The sequence below is a fragment of the Emys orbicularis genome, chromosome 23, assembly GCF_028017835.1.
Source record: "Emys orbicularis isolate rEmyOrb1 chromosome 23, rEmyOrb1.hap1, whole genome shotgun sequence".
Lineage (NCBI taxonomy): Eukaryota > Metazoa > Chordata > Testudines > Emydidae > Emys > Emys orbicularis.
The window spans coordinates 415864-432539 of record NC_088705.1 but is presented as its reverse complement, the minus strand read 5'-3'; the positions used below and the strand labels follow the sequence as shown (position 1 = coordinate 432539).

The 16676-nt window shown below is 45.7% G+C and overlaps 1 protein-coding gene across 1 annotated transcript; it reads right to left on the bottom strand.

The window, feature by feature from the left end:
• MYCBP (MYC binding protein) lies at positions 1–14948 on the bottom strand. The gene is made up of 6 exons (XM_065421679.1): positions 14925–14948; positions 14451–14533; positions 14185–14257; positions 5717–5765; positions 4889–5018; positions 1–93 (listed from the first exon to the last, which is right to left on the bottom strand). Exons 2-6 carry the CDS (start codon positions 14463–14465, stop codon positions 49–51), a joined length of 312 nt encoding a protein of 103 aa, XP_065277751.1. The 5' UTR covers positions 14466–14533; positions 14925–14948; the 3' UTR covers positions 1–48.
• Positions 14949–16676: the final 1728 nt, after the last annotated feature.

Sequence of the window (16676 nt, the reverse complement as noted above, 5' to 3'; positions counted from 1 at the left end):
CTGATGAAGCCCTTTATTCAGTTAAGTAACCAAAAGGTGAAAGCATTCTTATTCACCACGCTTCTCTTCTGGAGGTGGTTCATACTGAGACAGCTGTAGAATTAAAAAGGAGTGATTTTGTTAGCTATAGAACGTTAAAAAAAACAAACAAAAAACCCTGAAGGCATATTTTACCCCAACAGGAGAGAGGACTAATAGTTTTATAGCAAGCTTTATTCTACAAATAGGTCCACTTATTTTCAAAGACAACAAACATGCCCGATAAACCTTTTTTTTTTTGTGGGGGTGAGGGGGAAGGGAGAATGCAATGTATTGTGCAAAAATGCAGCTATAAGAGAGAGGCTTTTAAAGGTGCAGGGCAGGATTTTCAAAAGTTCTTAAGTGACTTATAAAGTCAGGAGATTTCAGCACACAAGATCCATTAAATGCTTTTGACAGTTTTTCCCCCCACTGACAAATATTTAATTTCTTACTTTAAAGAAGAGAGGGTTTTACATTGTGATTGCCCAATACTGGCTACTCTTGAGTTAGTATTGGGAAGAATGGGTGTCCTACATTCTTGTATGCTGTACTGAAATATGCTGGAGTAAAATGGTCTGACTGCCACCACTAGAATGGGTATTAGCTATTCATGAGACTATTCCAAGGAGTAAAGTTTAAAATAGAGGACAAACCTACCATCAGAACCTTAGATCAAAAATTCACACTGATTTAGTGATAATTTGGCCACTTAAAATACACCCTGAATTCTCCAATTATAGATACATATGTATAAAAATTAAGTAGCTGAAGACCAAGTAGATTTCACCAGAGCCTTTGAAAAGAATCCCAGACATAGGTAAGGTTAATAAAGTAAATATTAGAATATCTAGAATCTGCCACTCAGTTTTAATTTTGCATTTAAAACGTTTCTCATTTATGGGTTAGAAATTCCTAGCCTGATCGAAATATTCATCTGGCATTTACAATAATGTTGGATTAAATTTATCACAGTGTGCTGCCAGCAACAGTTGCTGAAAAGGTGCTCCATGGCTTTTGCACACCAAGCTAGCTACAAAATAAAATGTCTGGACTGTATGAGTGGATCTTAGTCAAGTTTTGCTTTTCAGTTAATTACATGTACTGTTCTTCTGCCCATAACAAGATAATCAGATTAGCAGGTTTTCCCCTGTGCAGAGAGGTCTTTACGGAGGCACCCAGCTGAAAAGGGAAACTTACTAGTTACTTAAACTTGCTACAGTACTTAATGGAAAGAGAAAATAAATGTTTCCTCTTTAATGCTCTGCATGCTAAAAGAGTAATGAAGGAAGTTGATTAGAGTACAATTTTGCTCACAATCCTCTCATCTAAAAGTTGTTCTGCTGCCTTTCAGAAACCCAACAAAACTCAAAGACCCAGGGGAATGGGTGACTGTGCAGGACAAAAAAGACAGATGGAACAAAAGAGGTAAAGTGCATAAACAGTAGATAAGAGAGGAGAAGAGAGAGTACTAATCAATAAGGAGAAAAATTTCAGAGATACAGAGGGAGGAGAGATACAAGGAAATGAGAGCAGGAAAATTGGTGGTCCTAATGACACTCAATCATTCCTGATTTCCCCAACAAACTTGGTTACTGCCTGAGGGCAGACAGACTCTTGCACCTTTTCACAGAGTTGTGGCATATGGCCCAAAACTCTAACTCTGGCCCACACACTAAGGTATAATTCAGCCCTCATTACCAAATGAGTTGATCAGATCTCTTAGACCACTTTCATAGAAAAGTCCCCCTTCTTCTAAAGTCAGATTACTCTCATTTTAAGCCATCCGTGACAAAAAAAAATGCCTGCAAGATGCAATAACTGCATCCATGCTCCCACCACAACCCATCTAATTTTTTCCCCTCAAGGAAGCATTCCCATTTTAACCCAAGCCAGGACCATTTAGATAAGCATGACAGCTTGACTCAGCAGAATGTTCAAGTCAAATACTTATAGTCTTTTTACTGTAAAACAAATGTGGACAAGAGTGATCAAGTGGATATAGTGTACTTGAACTTTCAAAAAGCCTCTGACCTGGTCCCTTATCAAAGGCTCTTAAGCAAACTAAGCAGTCATGGGATAAGAGGAAAGGTCCTCTCATGGATCAGCAACTGGTTAAAAGGCAGATAAAGGATAGGAATAAATGGCCAGTTTTCAGAATGGAGAGAGGTAAATAGTGGCATCCTCCTCCCACTCCCCCTCCTCCAGTGACCATTACTGGGACCAGTGCTGTTCAACATATTCATCAATGATTTGGAAAAAGGAGTAAACAGTGAGGCAGCAACATTTGCACGATACAAAATTACTCACGATAGTTAAGTCCAAAGCCAACTGTGAAGAGTTACAAAGGCCTCTCACAAAACTGGGTGAGTGGGCAACAAAATGACATGACATTCAGAGCACATAAATACAAAGTAATGCATATTGGAAAACAATCCCAACTATACATACAAATCCATGGAGTCCAAATTAGCTGCTGCCACTCAAGAAAGTCATTGTGGATAGGTCTCTGAAAATATCACTCCATGTTCAGCAGCAGCAAAAAAAAAAAAAAAAAAAAAAAACACTAACAGAATACTAGGAACCGTTAGGAAAGGGAAAAATAAGACAGAAAATATAACACCACTATAAAAATCCATGGTACACCCAGACCTTGAATACTGTTGCAGTTCTGGTTGCCCCATCTCAAAGAAGATATTGAAGAAATAGAAAAAGCAACAAAAATGATTAAGGGTATGGGACAGCTTTCATATGAAGAGAGATTAAGAAGACGGATTGTTCAGCTTGGAAAAGACAACTAAGGGGGGATATGATAGAGGTCTATAAAATCATGAATGGTGTGAAGAAAGTGAATTGGGAAGTGTTATTTACCCCTTCACATAACACAAGAACCTGGGGTCACCTGAGGAATTTGTAGGCAGCAGGTTTAAAACAAACCAAAGGAAGTACTTCTTCATACAACACAGAGTCAACCTCTGGAACTTGTTGCCACGGGATGTTGTGAAGGCCAAAAGTATAACTAAGTTAAAAAAAAATTCAGTAAGTTGATGGAGAATAGGTCCATCAATGGCTATTAGCCAATGGTCGGGGATGCAACCCCATGCTCTGGATGTCCCTAAGCCCCTGACTGCCAGATGTTGGGACTGGACAACAGGGGATAGGTCATTTGATAATTGCTCTGTTCATTTCCTTGGTGGCATCTGGCATTGGCCACTGTCAGAAGACAAGATACTGGTCTAGATGGATCACTAGTCTGACCCAGTGTGGCCATTCTTATGCATATATGTCTTGACAGGGCCGGTGCAAGGAAGTTTCGTGTCCTAGGCAAAACTTCCACCTTGCGCCCCCCCCTCCACCCTGAGGCTCCCCCCACCCCCCGCGGCAGCTCTCCCTCCCCCGGGGAGCCGTGCGGCAGCTCCCCACCCCAGCTCACCTCTGCTCCGCCTCCTCCCCGAGCACACCGCCCCCGCTCTAATTCTCCTCCCCCCCCAGGCTTGCGGCGCCAAACAGCTGATTGGCGGGGGGAGGAGCTGCCGCAGGGCTCCCCACCCCAGCTCACCTCTGCTACGCCCCCTCCCCGAGCACGCCACCCCCGCCGGCAATGAGAACAATTGCATGGAGCGGCCGCTGCGCTGGGAGAGGGAGCCTGAGTCGCATGTGTCAGTGCGCCGCCGGCAGCCCAGCCCAGGAACGCTGTAAAAAAAATTTGGGGGCACCGCTTTTTGGTGCCCCCAAATCTTGGCACCCTAGGCAATCGCCTAGTTTGCCTTAATGGTAGCACTGGCCCTGTGTCTTGACAGCAAATTTAATGGAGAGATCATTAATTTGACCAATGAGTTTATTGTTAAGTAGGTGTTTTAATGGACAAATAGTGCCTTTGTTCTATTGTGGAACTACCACTGATAATATATGGTGTCTACTAAGATAGCAGTTTGCAGGATTCAGGCCTCTTTGTGGGCAGTCCCATAATCCATGTAGAAAAGCTTGCATGATCAAAAGTTGTAGAAGGTAAAACATAGTATGTAGTAACTAGTCATTTGGTAAGTAAAGTTACTGTAGCAAACAGCATCACTCCGTGGGAGAAAGTATGTCACACACTTTCAGAACCATCACTGTTTCTACCCCTCGTTTATGTGGCTATTTGCATGTGCAGTTATGGATCAGTATAACTATGGTAACTGTACAATGAGTTATTTGAAAATCTGTCTCAAATATAATTTGGTTTAAGAACAGATGCCCTACTGAGATAGCTGAGAGGTGCAGGCAGTCTGTATACCCAAAACAATGACTCTGCCTTAGTTTACACTCAGGTTCCATTCGGAAGGTTTTCACAGTCAGAGAACTAGAGGTATTTTAAACTAGAGTTAAACGTTGTATTTTGCATACAGAGAAAGGCCTCCAATGGGTCAGATCCTATGAGGTGTTGATCCCACTGACCTAATAGGTCTCTTCCACCTTGAATTTATATTCTCTAAGAAGCCTTTGCAGTTAGCGTCTTTAAAATGTTGTAATCTGTTTGGGAATTATCATCTAGGTTGATTTTTAACCCATTTTTTAAGAAGTTAATTCTATCGTTTCCACTCAATTTTACTTAAGTTTGGTACTTGTACTGGTTTCCCATGGCTTTTAAAGAACGTTAAGAAAAAGAAACTGAATGGTTAGTCATATTAGAACATGAAAAGTGTTCTTTTCAATTGAGTGACCCCTCACCAAGAGCCTATCAGGCTTCCTCTTGTTCTGAGACTTGCACAAAGTGACACTGCATTATCACTGATGAATATTGACTATTGATACAGTAACTAATACCAGTGTATTTGTCTTTTATTTACATTTTAAGAATATACAGCAATGGAGACTCTTAAATATTTACCTTTGCTTTTAGTTTTTTGTTTTCTTCCAACACAGCTTCATATTTTTCTTTCATCTCTGCCACTTCCAGCCGAAGGGCCTCTACTTCTGGATTTTCTGGAGCTGCGGCTCCTATATGATGCTTCAGAAAGCTAATAAAAGTTAAGTGTTTCTTCACTTAAAAATGATAGCCTGAATTTGAATAAACTATAACACTGGTAGAGCAAGACATAATGGCAGACTGACAAGATACACCAGATGTGTCAGTTAAGAAAAAAGCCAAACAGAATTTTTTTTAAACAGAAGGTGGCAACATGGCTGTCTGCAGGCCCTTTAAAAACACAAGGAAGAACAGCAAGGTTTACTTAGCTTGTAAAGAAGACTGAGAAGGGCACGGTTATAAAATAGTATAAAATAAAAGCTGAAAGATGCTCCTTTTACCCTCTCCCACAACATAAGAACAAGAGAATACTAAACTGTAAGGCAGAAAATTTTAGACAGTAAATACTTGTGTAATAAGCCCTCATAATTCACTGAGGCAGGAGGTCAAACAAAACAAAACAAAACACAAAAAACAACAACAAAAACCCTGGGTTAGATAAGCCAAAAGCCTCAGGCTGTTGGTGGAAAGGACTTTATCATCAAGAGTTAAATTTCCAGTTCTCTATTGTACTTGGTTGACTGAGTGCCATTTCCCTAAAATTGCTGCTGCTATTATTTAATATGGAAATAAAATATTTTGTTTACGCTATATAATATGGAGACAAACTAGTATCTGCCTTGGACTATGCTTCCATTTTTTGCCTCACATCTGTCTGAAATCAATTCACAGAAGGAAGAAAAAGGATACTCCAGTGCACTATTTGGTTTCTCTGGCTCTTCATATAGGGCTACCAACACTGTAAATAAAAAGCATCCAACAGTTGAAGCAGAAAACACCCCAAATTGTTCAATTTCTTAAATGTGCACCAATAGTCAAATCTAATACATATGAGACATAAAAAGGATTACTTCCAGATTAGTATTCTAAAGGTGATGTTTCACTAATTTAAACATTCACACACAAAGATAATTTTTGACTATAATAAAAGCTAGGACAATGAACAGGTATTAGTGATTATACAGAGTATTACTGAGAGACTCATGTGCATCCAACATAAGCTTTGACAGTTATATAGCTGGAATTATTCTGAATAAGCTTTTTTTCAACAATTCTTTAATGAACTGTAAAGCTAAATATTTGCACTAAATTCTGCATTTACATAAACACAAACATTGCAAGTGAATTTCAAGCAGTTATATTTTTCCATAAACTGATCAAATTAATAGCTATTTAATAAAGGTTCCAGGATATATACATTCTCTACCAGTAAAGTAATTGCCTATCATATTTGTTACTTATCTTGTAACAAAGGTAATCTGAAGTAGTCTACACTACAGCTTAAAATCAACATAAATTATGTTGCTCAGGGGAGTGAATTAGCCACCCCGCAAGCAACATAACTTATGCCCATTTAAGCGCTGGTGTGGACAGCACTATGTCAGCCAGAGAGCTTCTCCTACTGATATAGCTACCACCACTTGCGAGGGATGGAGTAATTAAGCCAACGGGAGACCTCTCTCCCGTCATCTTAGAGCAGCTACATTAGAGACCTTACAGTGGTGCAGCTGCGCCACTGCAAGCTCTCTAGTGTAGCCAAAGACAGAATCTCCTTTACTAAGTTTGGAAAACTCAATATTCTCCTCCATCACCAGGCCTCCTTTACTGGGGGGCCAGGGGGAACAAACAAATCGCACCCACCTGCTGCTTTGCTTCTAGAGTGGAAGCAAGAATCCTAAATGGTGTCTCAAGACTGCAGTTGCACTCTTACAGTCCCACACTTGGCTCCTCCATCATCCATCTATTGTTGTGCTCATCTCCAGGGGCACTCAGAGTGTTACATTGAGTATAGTACACCTCTACCTCGATATAACGCTGTCCTCGGGAGCCAAAAAAAAAATCTTACTGCGTTATAGGTGAAACCGTGTTATATCGAACTTGCTTTGATCCGCCGGAGTGCGCAGCCCCCCCCCCCCCCCCGGGAGCACTGCTTTACCGCGTTATATCCAAATTCGTGTTATATCGGGTCGCGTTATATCGGGGTAGAGGTGTACTCAATAACTAATATTTTGAGTTAACACAGATGTGCACCAAAGACAGCCACACGGCACGAACTTCTGAAGTATTCATTGTTCAACACTTTGTTGACTGAATCCTCAAAAGAGCCTGAGCCACCACTTCTCCTGTTGATTAATTAATACTTAGATTTCTGGACTTGGAATGAAGCCAAAATGAATACGATTTATCACTGTCAGTATGTCCGCACTTGAAGATTTTTTGTTTTTAAACTGATCTGTGACTGGGAATAGAACACCATTGTTGTAGGTACCAAGTTAATGTATTGTCAATTTAGCCAACACATCTTAGCTTGCTAGCCTGGACACTCCCAACACTTGTTCATGTAATTTTGGACTCCGAAACTTCCCTTCCAGGACAACTGTGTTAGCTACTAGAGTTCACTGTCAGTTAACTGAAGAGTAGCTACATCCTTTTAGACTAGTTTGTTAGTGAGCAACAACAGCTTTAGAGCCACCAAATGGAGCACATTGATTTATCTGAAAGTGGCAAAAAGACTGACTTCAGCTAAACTTACCCACATTAAAAAGACTGCATGTGGAGTGAAGTGTCCTTCACACTCTAAATATGTATTCACCATGGAGTAGTGAAAGTGAGTAAAAGTAAGCTGATCTGCACTCATAACACGTTTCTTAAATGAAAAGACTGAATGTATGTGCAACTTAACTCCATTCTAAAACATTCACTATCATCTGAAACTTGGTACAGTGGTAGAATATCCCTACCAACTGTGGGACAAACCAAAGTGTGATACCTGTATTGAGTCTCCAGATGCTCCATTTTACGGAATAGTTTTGACCTAAAAGCTATGGCAGCACTTCATAAAGCAATTAAACAGAGATTACTTGCTTTCATTTTCATTCAAGGAGAAAATATAAGCTAGCTAAAAATATATAAAACAAATGTTTAATATATTAGAAACAAAAAATAAAGAATGGAAAGGTATGAGAACACTTTCTATAATACCCTTTGAATTAGTGTATATATCCCATCCAAAAAGAACAACAAGAATGTTAAGGTTGCACAATTTAACTTTCAACCTTGACTGTCTGCTTGTGAAAATGTATTATGACGCAGCCTGTAATTACTTAACAGACTATTCCTGAAACTCAAGATACCATATGTTTTCTACAAGCTTAAGTATGCACATGCAGCATTTTGTGATACATTTTCATTAGCATTGTCAAGGCTGTATCCCCACTTTGAACTTTAGGGTACAACTGTGGGGGCCTGCATGAAGACTTCTAAGCTTAATTACCAGCTTAGATCTGGTCCGCTGCCACCATTCCCAAAGACTAATTCCCTTCCCTGGGAAGTCTTGAGAAACCTTTCACCAATTCCCTGGTGAATACAGATCCAAACCCCTTGGATCTTAAGACAAGGAGAAATTGACCATCCCCCTCCTTTCTCCCACCAACTCCTGGTGAATACAGATCCAAACCCCCTTGGATCTAAAACAAGGAAAAATCAATCAGGTTCTTAAAAGAAGGCTTTTAATTAAAGAAAAAGGTAAAAATCATCTCTGTAAAATCAGTATGGAAAATAACTTTACAGGGTAATCAAACTTAAAGAGCTCAGAGGACTCCCCTCTAGTTTGATACGGTACCGCATGAGGAATTATTGGTTAAATTGGAAAAGATGGGGATCGATATGAAAATCCAGGGGTGGATAAAGAACTGGTTAAAGGGGAGACTGCAGCGGGTCGTACTGAAAGGTGAACTGTCAGATTGGAGGGAGGTTACCAGTGGAGTTCCTCAAGGTTCGGTTTTGGGTCCGATTTTATTTAATCTATTTATTACTGACCTCGGAACCGAATGTAGAAGTGGGCTGATAAAGTTTGCGGATGACACAAAGTTGGGAGGTATTGCCAATTCGGAGAAGGATCGGGATATCCTGCAGGGAGACTTGGATGACCTGGGAAACTGGAGTAATAGTAATAGGATGAAATTGAATAGTGAGAAGTGTAAGGTGATGCATTTAGGGATGACTAACAAGAATTTTAGTTATAAGCTGGGGACGCATCGGTTGGAAGTGACGGAAGAGGAGAAGGACCTCGGAGTCCTGGTTGATCGCAGGATGACTATGAGTCGGCAATGTGACGTGGCCGTGAAAAAAGCTAATGCGGTCTTGGGATGCGTTAGGCGAGGTATTTCTAGTAGGGATAAGGAGGTGCTGCTTCCGTTATACAAGGCGCTGGTGAGACCTCATTTGGAGTACTGTGTGCAGTTCTGGTCTCCCATGTTTAAAAAGGATGAACTCAAACTGGAACGGGTGCAGAGAAGGGCCACTAGGATGATCTGAGGAATGGAAAACCTGTCATATGAAAGGAGACTCGAGGAGCTCGGTTTGTTTACCCTAACCAAAAGGAAGCTGAGGGGGGATATGATTGCTCTCTTTAAATATATCAGAGGGATAAATACCAGGGAGGGAGAGGAATTATTTCAGCTTAGTACTAATGTGGACACGAGAACAAATGGATATAAACTGGCCGTCGGGAAGTTTAGGCTTGAAATTAGACGATGGTTTCTAACCGTCAGAGGGGTGAAGTTCTGGAATAGCCTTCCGAGGGAAACGGTGGGGGCGAAAGACCTCTCTGGCTTTAAGATTAAGCTTGATAAGTTTATGGAGGGGATGGTTTGATGGGATAACGTGATTTTAGTCAATAAGTCAATAACGTGCCATCGCTGGTAATTAGTATCAATGGTCAATGTGGGTCTGGCTGGAGAATCTTGCCCAAATGCTCGGGGTTCTGCTGATCGCCATATTTGGGGTCGGGAAGGAATTTTCCTCCAGGGTAGATTGGCAGAGGCCCTGGAGGTTTTTCGCCTTCCTCCGCAGCATGGGGCAGGGGTCGCTTGCTGGAGGATTCTCTGCGACTTAAAGTCTTTAAATCATGATTTGGGGACTTCAACAGCTGAGTCAAGGGAGAGACTTATTCCAGGAGTGGGTGGGTCAGATTTTGTGGCCTGCATCATGCAGGAGGTCAGACTAGATGATCATAATGGTCCCTTCTGACCTTAAAGTCTATGAGTCTAGTCTTAGGTTCAAAGTACAGCAAACAAAGATAAACACTCTAGTAAAAGGTACATTTACAAGTTGAGAAAACAAAGTAAAACTAAGACGCCTTGCCTGGCTTTTTACTTACAAGTTTGAAATATGAGAGACTTGTTTAGAAAGATGGGGAGAACCTGGATTGATGTCTGGTCCCTCTCAGTCCCAAGAGCGAACCACCCCTTAAACAAAGAGCACAAACAAAAGCCTTCCCCCCCCTCCCCCAGATTTGAAAGTATCTTGTCCCCTTATTGGTCCTTTGGGTCAGGTGTCAGCCAGGTTACCCGAGCTTCTTAACCCTTTACAGGTAAAAGGATTGTGGAGTCTCTGGCCAGGAGGGATTTTATAGTACTGTACACAGGAGAGCTGTTACCCTTCCCTTTATAGTTATGACAAGCATAATGCCTATTTTCTCTCTGACAAACTTTTGTTATGCACCACTATATTTGCATAGTCTTTTCACTAGGCACTTATGACAAAAATAAGAGGAGAGGGGAGAAGCATTAGGACTAATTTTGCCATTACCAACACAACCCCCTCCCCCCCCCCCAAACAAACAAACAAAAAAAACATGCATGATTTATAGGCTAAGGAACAGCTGAGGAAGTGGATATTTATGCAATTACAAAACTAAAAAGTATATAGAAATATTTAATTGTCTCTCTCTCTTGAGTTCTTTGTATATTGTTTGACTTTCTTAGATTGTGAGCTATACATGTAGGGACCTTTGATGAGGGCAGGATAAAAACCAACAAAGAATTTCTACTGAAGTTGTCAGATTTTCTGTTTGTTCATTCAGTATTTAACCCAGTGGTGTCCCAATCCAGATATGGGGATTTGGGTTCTTCCAAAACACAGATTATAGCCAGCTCTGGTAATTAGACCTATGGGTAAGGTTGCTTAATATTTTCCATTGAGAGAGACTGTTTGGTCAAAAACTATTAAGTTAAAAGTAACTACATTTGGACTGAAGTTTTACATACATGCCATGTGCATGCCTCATGCTGAAATTTTTGGAAAGTTGTACCCAACAGTTCAGCTGTTTCCAAGAATGAGATTAATGCAAAAAAGTTGTTTTGCCCATGTTAAAAATTCTTACGGCCATTTGACTAAGAATCTCTGGTGCTTCTATGCTTCGCGCATGGATGGCCTTTGTTTCAGGAGTATGCCTTTTGCCATCCCCATTACAAGTCTGCCCAAATTACAGAGATCCAAGAAATTGCTCAGCAGAGGTATGTTACACTTGTTAGCTAAATTTCTCCCAAATTCAGTCTGCTCTGAGCCTGCTCAGGACTTTTCTTGAAATTGCTCCTCCTAGTTGCTGGGGGCCCACATGTAGTGCTGGGCACAAGAACTGAGAGCAGGGAGACTCTCTCCTGTGCTCTCTATTCTGCACCTGCTACACCCAGGCAACCTGAATATATGAAATAATGAAGCCATCAATTTGCAAACATCTAGAAGATAATAAGGTCGTAAGTGACAGTCAACATGGATTTGTCAAAAACAAATCGTGTCAAACCAACCTGATAACTTTCTTTGACAGGGTAACAAGTCTTGTGGATGGGGGGCAGAGGGGAGCAGTATATTTTGACTTTAGTAAAGCTTTTGATACTGCCTTGCATGACCTTCTCATAAAGAAACTAAGGGCTGGTCTACACTGGGGGGGGGGGGGGGGGGGAAATCGATCCAAGATATGCAACTTCAGCTACGCGAATAGTCGAAGTATCTTGGATCGAATTACCTGGGGTCCACACGGCGTGGGATCGACGGCCGCGGCTCCCCCATCGACTGAGCTACCGCCGCTCGCTCTGGAGGAGTTCCGGAGTCGACGGTGAGCGCGTTTGGGGATCGATATATCCCGTCTTAACGAGACGCGATATATCGATCCCGGATAAATAGATTGCTACCCGCCGATACGGCGGGTAGTGAAGACGTACCCTAGGGAAATGCAACCTAGATGGAGCTACTATAAGGTGGGAGCAAAACTGGTTGGAAAACCATTCCCAGAGTATTTATCAGTGGTTCACAGTCATGCTGGAAGGGCATAACGAGTGGGGCCCCGCAGGGATTGGTTCTGGGTCCGGTTCTGTTCAATATCTTCATCAATGATTTAGATCAGTGGTCTCGAACCTTTTTACGCACAAGATCACTTTTTGAATTTAAGATCAACCCAGGATCTACCCTGCCCCTTCCCCAAAGCCCCGTCCCTTCCCCGAAGCCCCACCCTGTTCACTCCATTCCCCCCTCCCTCTATCACTCACTCTCCCCCACCCTCACTCACTTTCAACAGGCTGGGGCAAGGGGTTGGGGTGCAGGCTCTGGGCTGGGGGGTTCGGAGGCAGGCATGGCCCGGCCCCTGATCCGCCTCCCCCCCCCCCCCGCGCTTCTCGCCCCTGATGGCCCCCCGGGACTCCTGCCCCATCCAACCCCCCTGCTCCCTGTCCCCAGACCGCCCCCGGACCTCCTGCCCCCGCCGCCCCATCCAACCCTCCTCTCCTTCCTGACTGCCCTCCCCCGGGACCCCTGCCCATCCAACCACCCCTAACTTCCCCCCACCCCTAACTGCCCCATCCAACACCCCCTCTCCTTCCTGACTCTCCCTCCCCAGGACTCCTGCCCCATCCAACCACCCCTTCTCCCTAACCACCCCTGGAACTCCTACCTCCATTCAATCCTCCCGTTCCCCACCCTCTGACCACCCCGACCCCTATCCACACCCCTGGCCCCCGACCACCCCCCGAACTCCCCTGCCCTCTATCCAACCCCCTTCTCCCACTCCTTGCCCCCTTACCGCGCTGCCTGGAGCACCGGTGGCTGGCGGCACGGCTACACCATGACAGGTAACCACACCGCCTGGCTGGAGCCAGCCACGCACCACAGAGCACGGGTCAGGCCGGGCTCTGCAGCTGTGCTGCCCCAGGAGCTCGCCGCCCCGCCACCCAGAGCATTGCGCCAGTGGCACAGTGAGCTGAGGCTGCGGGGGAGGGGGAACAGCAGGGGAGGGGCCAGGCTCCCGGGCCAGGAGCTTAGGGGCCGGGGAGAACAGTCCCACGGGCCGTAGTTTGCCCACCTCTGACCTAGAGGTCACAAACCTGCTAACAATCCATATGAGGATCAATATGATTCCACAAGATGGAATTTGGTCAGTTTTTGTTTCTAAATGTGTAATTAAATAAAAAATGTGAAAGGAATATTCTGGTTGCAGAGAAGTGTGAGGATTAAGGCTGCTTGTGCCCCCTTTTTGCATGTGCATGACACTCTTTAGTTACATGATCACCTACTTTTTTTCACCCTACAGGACTTCTGACTCATTCAGTGCACCAGGAATCAAACAGAACTGTGTAGTGAATGTGGCTTTTGTCTACAAGAACCCTGCCTCCTTTGTTGTAGAGACTAGATGTTGTGTAGCAAATAAAGCAGAGAATTATAGGGAGAAAAGGGATAGTCGCATGGTTACAGACCTTGAATGCCACCCTGAAGAACTGAATGTTATACCTGCTTCTTGCAATGCTGAACAAGTCACTTAAATCAAAACTCACAGGTGCCCACAATGTGGAGTGAGTACCAGGGATCAGGGGCCAACGGCTCAGAGTTGCAGAAGTGGGGTGTGCTCAACACTACAACTGAAATCAAGTGGAACTCTGCTTTGAACATATAAAGTGCTACAGAAATAGTAAAAAGAACAGGAGTACTTGTGGCACCTTAGAGACTAACAAATTTATTAGAGCATGCTCTAATAAATTTGTTAGTCTCTAAGGTGCCACAAGTACTCCTGTTCTATTTGTGGATACAGACTAAAACGGCTGCTACTCTGAAACCTGACAGAAATAGTAAGTACTCTGAAAAAATAAGACCTCAAGTATCTTAAGTCTTGACCCACAGGATTCTCAACAAGGGCTACTGGTCACCTGCCACCTGACAATACCGGGCGGCGAGGGTGCGTGGAGAGCAGCTGCTAGAGAAAGGGCCCTGCCACCACTTGGCGTGGGCACAAGGGCAAGAAAACACGGACCTTTGCTCCCCGCGCGGGGCGGTGGGGGGGGGGCATTTACCTTCCCCCACGCTGGGGGCAGCGGCTCGGAGCTATTTACCTTTGGTGAGCGTGTCCAGCACCCCGGATTTCTCCAGGTAGCGGCGGAACTGCTCTCGCTTAGAGTCCGCGGCCTGAGGGAAGGATGGGAACAACGTTAGCGCGGGGCAGGGCGGTCCGGGGTCGGCGAGCCGGCTTCGCCCGGGCCTGTACGAGAAGGGCGCAGAGGCCGCGCGGAGGCAGCCAGCGGGATACCGAGACTCCCCGATGGAGGGGAGGGGACCAAGCAAGGGCGGTGGGTTCCGGGAAGAAGTTGCAGTCCCGCACCTTGTAATGCGCCATCCCAACGCTCTCTGCACCGAGCCGCCCTCTCTCCGCTCTGACGACTGCGCTGCGCTTGCGCCCTGGGTCTTTTACCGGAGGGCGGGGAAGACAAGCAGCGTTCCATCAGTTACCATGGAGACGGGAATGCTAGTACACGGCCCCGCCCCCCCCAACTTCTTTTTGGCGTCCTTCTTTGGGCCTTTCCGCGAGCCGTATCTCTTCCGCTCTTCTCACCCCCTTCTCCCGCCTTCCCTCAGGCCCTGCCCAGCCCCCTTCTCCCGCCTTCCCACCGCAGGCCCTGCCCAGCCCAGCCCGCTTCTCCCGCCTTCCCTCAGGCCCTGCCCAGCCCCCTTCTCCCGCCTTCCCACCGCAGGCCCTACCCAGCCCAGCCCCCTGCTCCCGCCTTCCCACCGCAGGCCCAGCCCAGCCCCCCTGCTCCCCGCCTGGCCACTCAGCCCCCTTCTCCCGCCTTCCTACCTCAGGCCCTGTCCTGCCCAGCTCCCTTCTCCCGCCCACTCAGCTCCCTTCTCCCGCCTTCCCTAAGGCCCTGCCCTGCCCAGCCACCTTCTCCCGCCCACTCAGCCCCCTTCTCCCGCCTTCCTACCTCAGGCCCTGTCCTGCCCAGCTCCCTTCTCCCGCCCACTCAGCCCCCTTCTCCCGCCTTCCCACCGCAGGCCCTACCCAGCCCAGCCCCCTGCTCCCCGCCTGGCCACTCAGCCCCCTTCTCCCGCCTTCCTACCTCAGGCCCTGTCCTGCCCAGCTCCCTTCTCCCGCCCACTCAGCTCCCTTCTCCCGCCTTCCCTAAGGCCCTGCCCTGCCCAGCCACCTTCTCCCGCCCACTCAGCCCCCTTCTCCCGCCTTCCTACCTCAGGCCCTGTCCTGCCCAGCTCCCTTCTCCCGCCCACTCAGCTCCGTTCTCCCGCCTTCCCTAAGGCCCTGCCCAGCCCCCTTCTCCCCGCCGCCCGCCTGGCCGCTCAGCTGCCTTCCGCCGAAGCCGTTCCCACCCAGCCACCCGCGTGTTAGCCACTCCACGCTGAGACCACCGTGTGGTCCATGTGGGGCGCTGTGCTCACGGTGCCCCGTGGTTACGCTCGGAGCAGGAAGGCTAGGTGCCGCTCAGTGTAAAAGTAAGTGCTGGGATACAGCGTCATACAGGTTGCTGCACAGCCTCACTGGCTCTGCTGCTACATGGTATGTAAGTCACTGCAGTGGCCAGGGTCTGATAAATGCTCGGTGCTACGCAGTATCTCTGCCAATGTCAGGGAGCCGCCGGCTGCCACTTTGTATCACTGCCATGGCAGGGGCGCAGAAGTTCCTAGCCTTGCCTTCTTTAATGCTTCTTCATGATGGGGAGGAAAGCTACAGTACAGTGATCTGAAAAGAAAAGAAGGCGAGGTCCTGTGTGTTTGCTACGGAGTATCTAACTAGGGTGACCACATGTCCCGATTTTATAGGGACAGTCCCGATATTCAGGACTTTTTCTTATATAGGTGCCTATTACCCCCCATCCCCTGTCCCGATTTTTCACACTTGCTATCTGGTCATGCTATATCTAACGGACATGCTGCTCAGAATATAAACTGCCCACAAGTGGAAAGGGCTTGTCTACACAGGGAAATTATTGCAAAATAAGCTAGAGCAGTGGTTTTCAACCAAGGGTATGCGTACCCCCTGGGGGTACACAGAAGTCTTCCAGGCGGTGTGTCTACTTATCTACATTAGTGTTTCTCAACCTGGGGTGGGGGGGTGCGTCGATGGATTTAGGGGGGCTGCAAGCAAGGCAATTGCCTGGCACCCTACACTACAGGGAGCCCCCTAAAGCTAAGTTATATGCTTTAGCCCCAGGCAGTGGATCTCAGGCTTCAGACTCCTGAAAGGGATACAGTGGTCAGGAAAGGTTGAGATTAGAACCAATGAGCTACAGTGTGAATTTAAAATGCAGTAGCTATTCCATACTAACTCCCTGTGTGGACATTTATTCTTAGGGCCCTACCAAAATTACATCCATGAAAAATGCGTCATGGAAGAATTACTTCTTGTGTTTTGCTTACAGTACTCCTGCTAATACATCCCAGAATGATGTTTGCTTTTTTTGCAACAGCGTTACACTGTTGACTCATATTTAGCTTGTGATCCACTATGATTCCCAGATCCTTTCCGCAGTACTCCTTCCTAGGCAGTCATTTCCCATTTTGTATGTGTGCAACTGATTGTTCCTTCCTAAATGGA

Bases quoted from the DNA above. Each gene is read 5' to 3' on its own strand.
- MYCBP (XM_065421679.1), bottom strand. The intron at 5,766-14,184 runs GTAAATAGCTCC...TTTTATTTACAG, and splicing joins GCTGGACACGCTCACCAAAG to TGTTGGTAGCCCTATATGAA. The intron at 5,019-5,716 runs GTATCCTTTTTC...AACTTTTATTAG, and splicing joins AAACCAAATAGTGCACTGGA to CTTTCTGAAGCATCATATAG.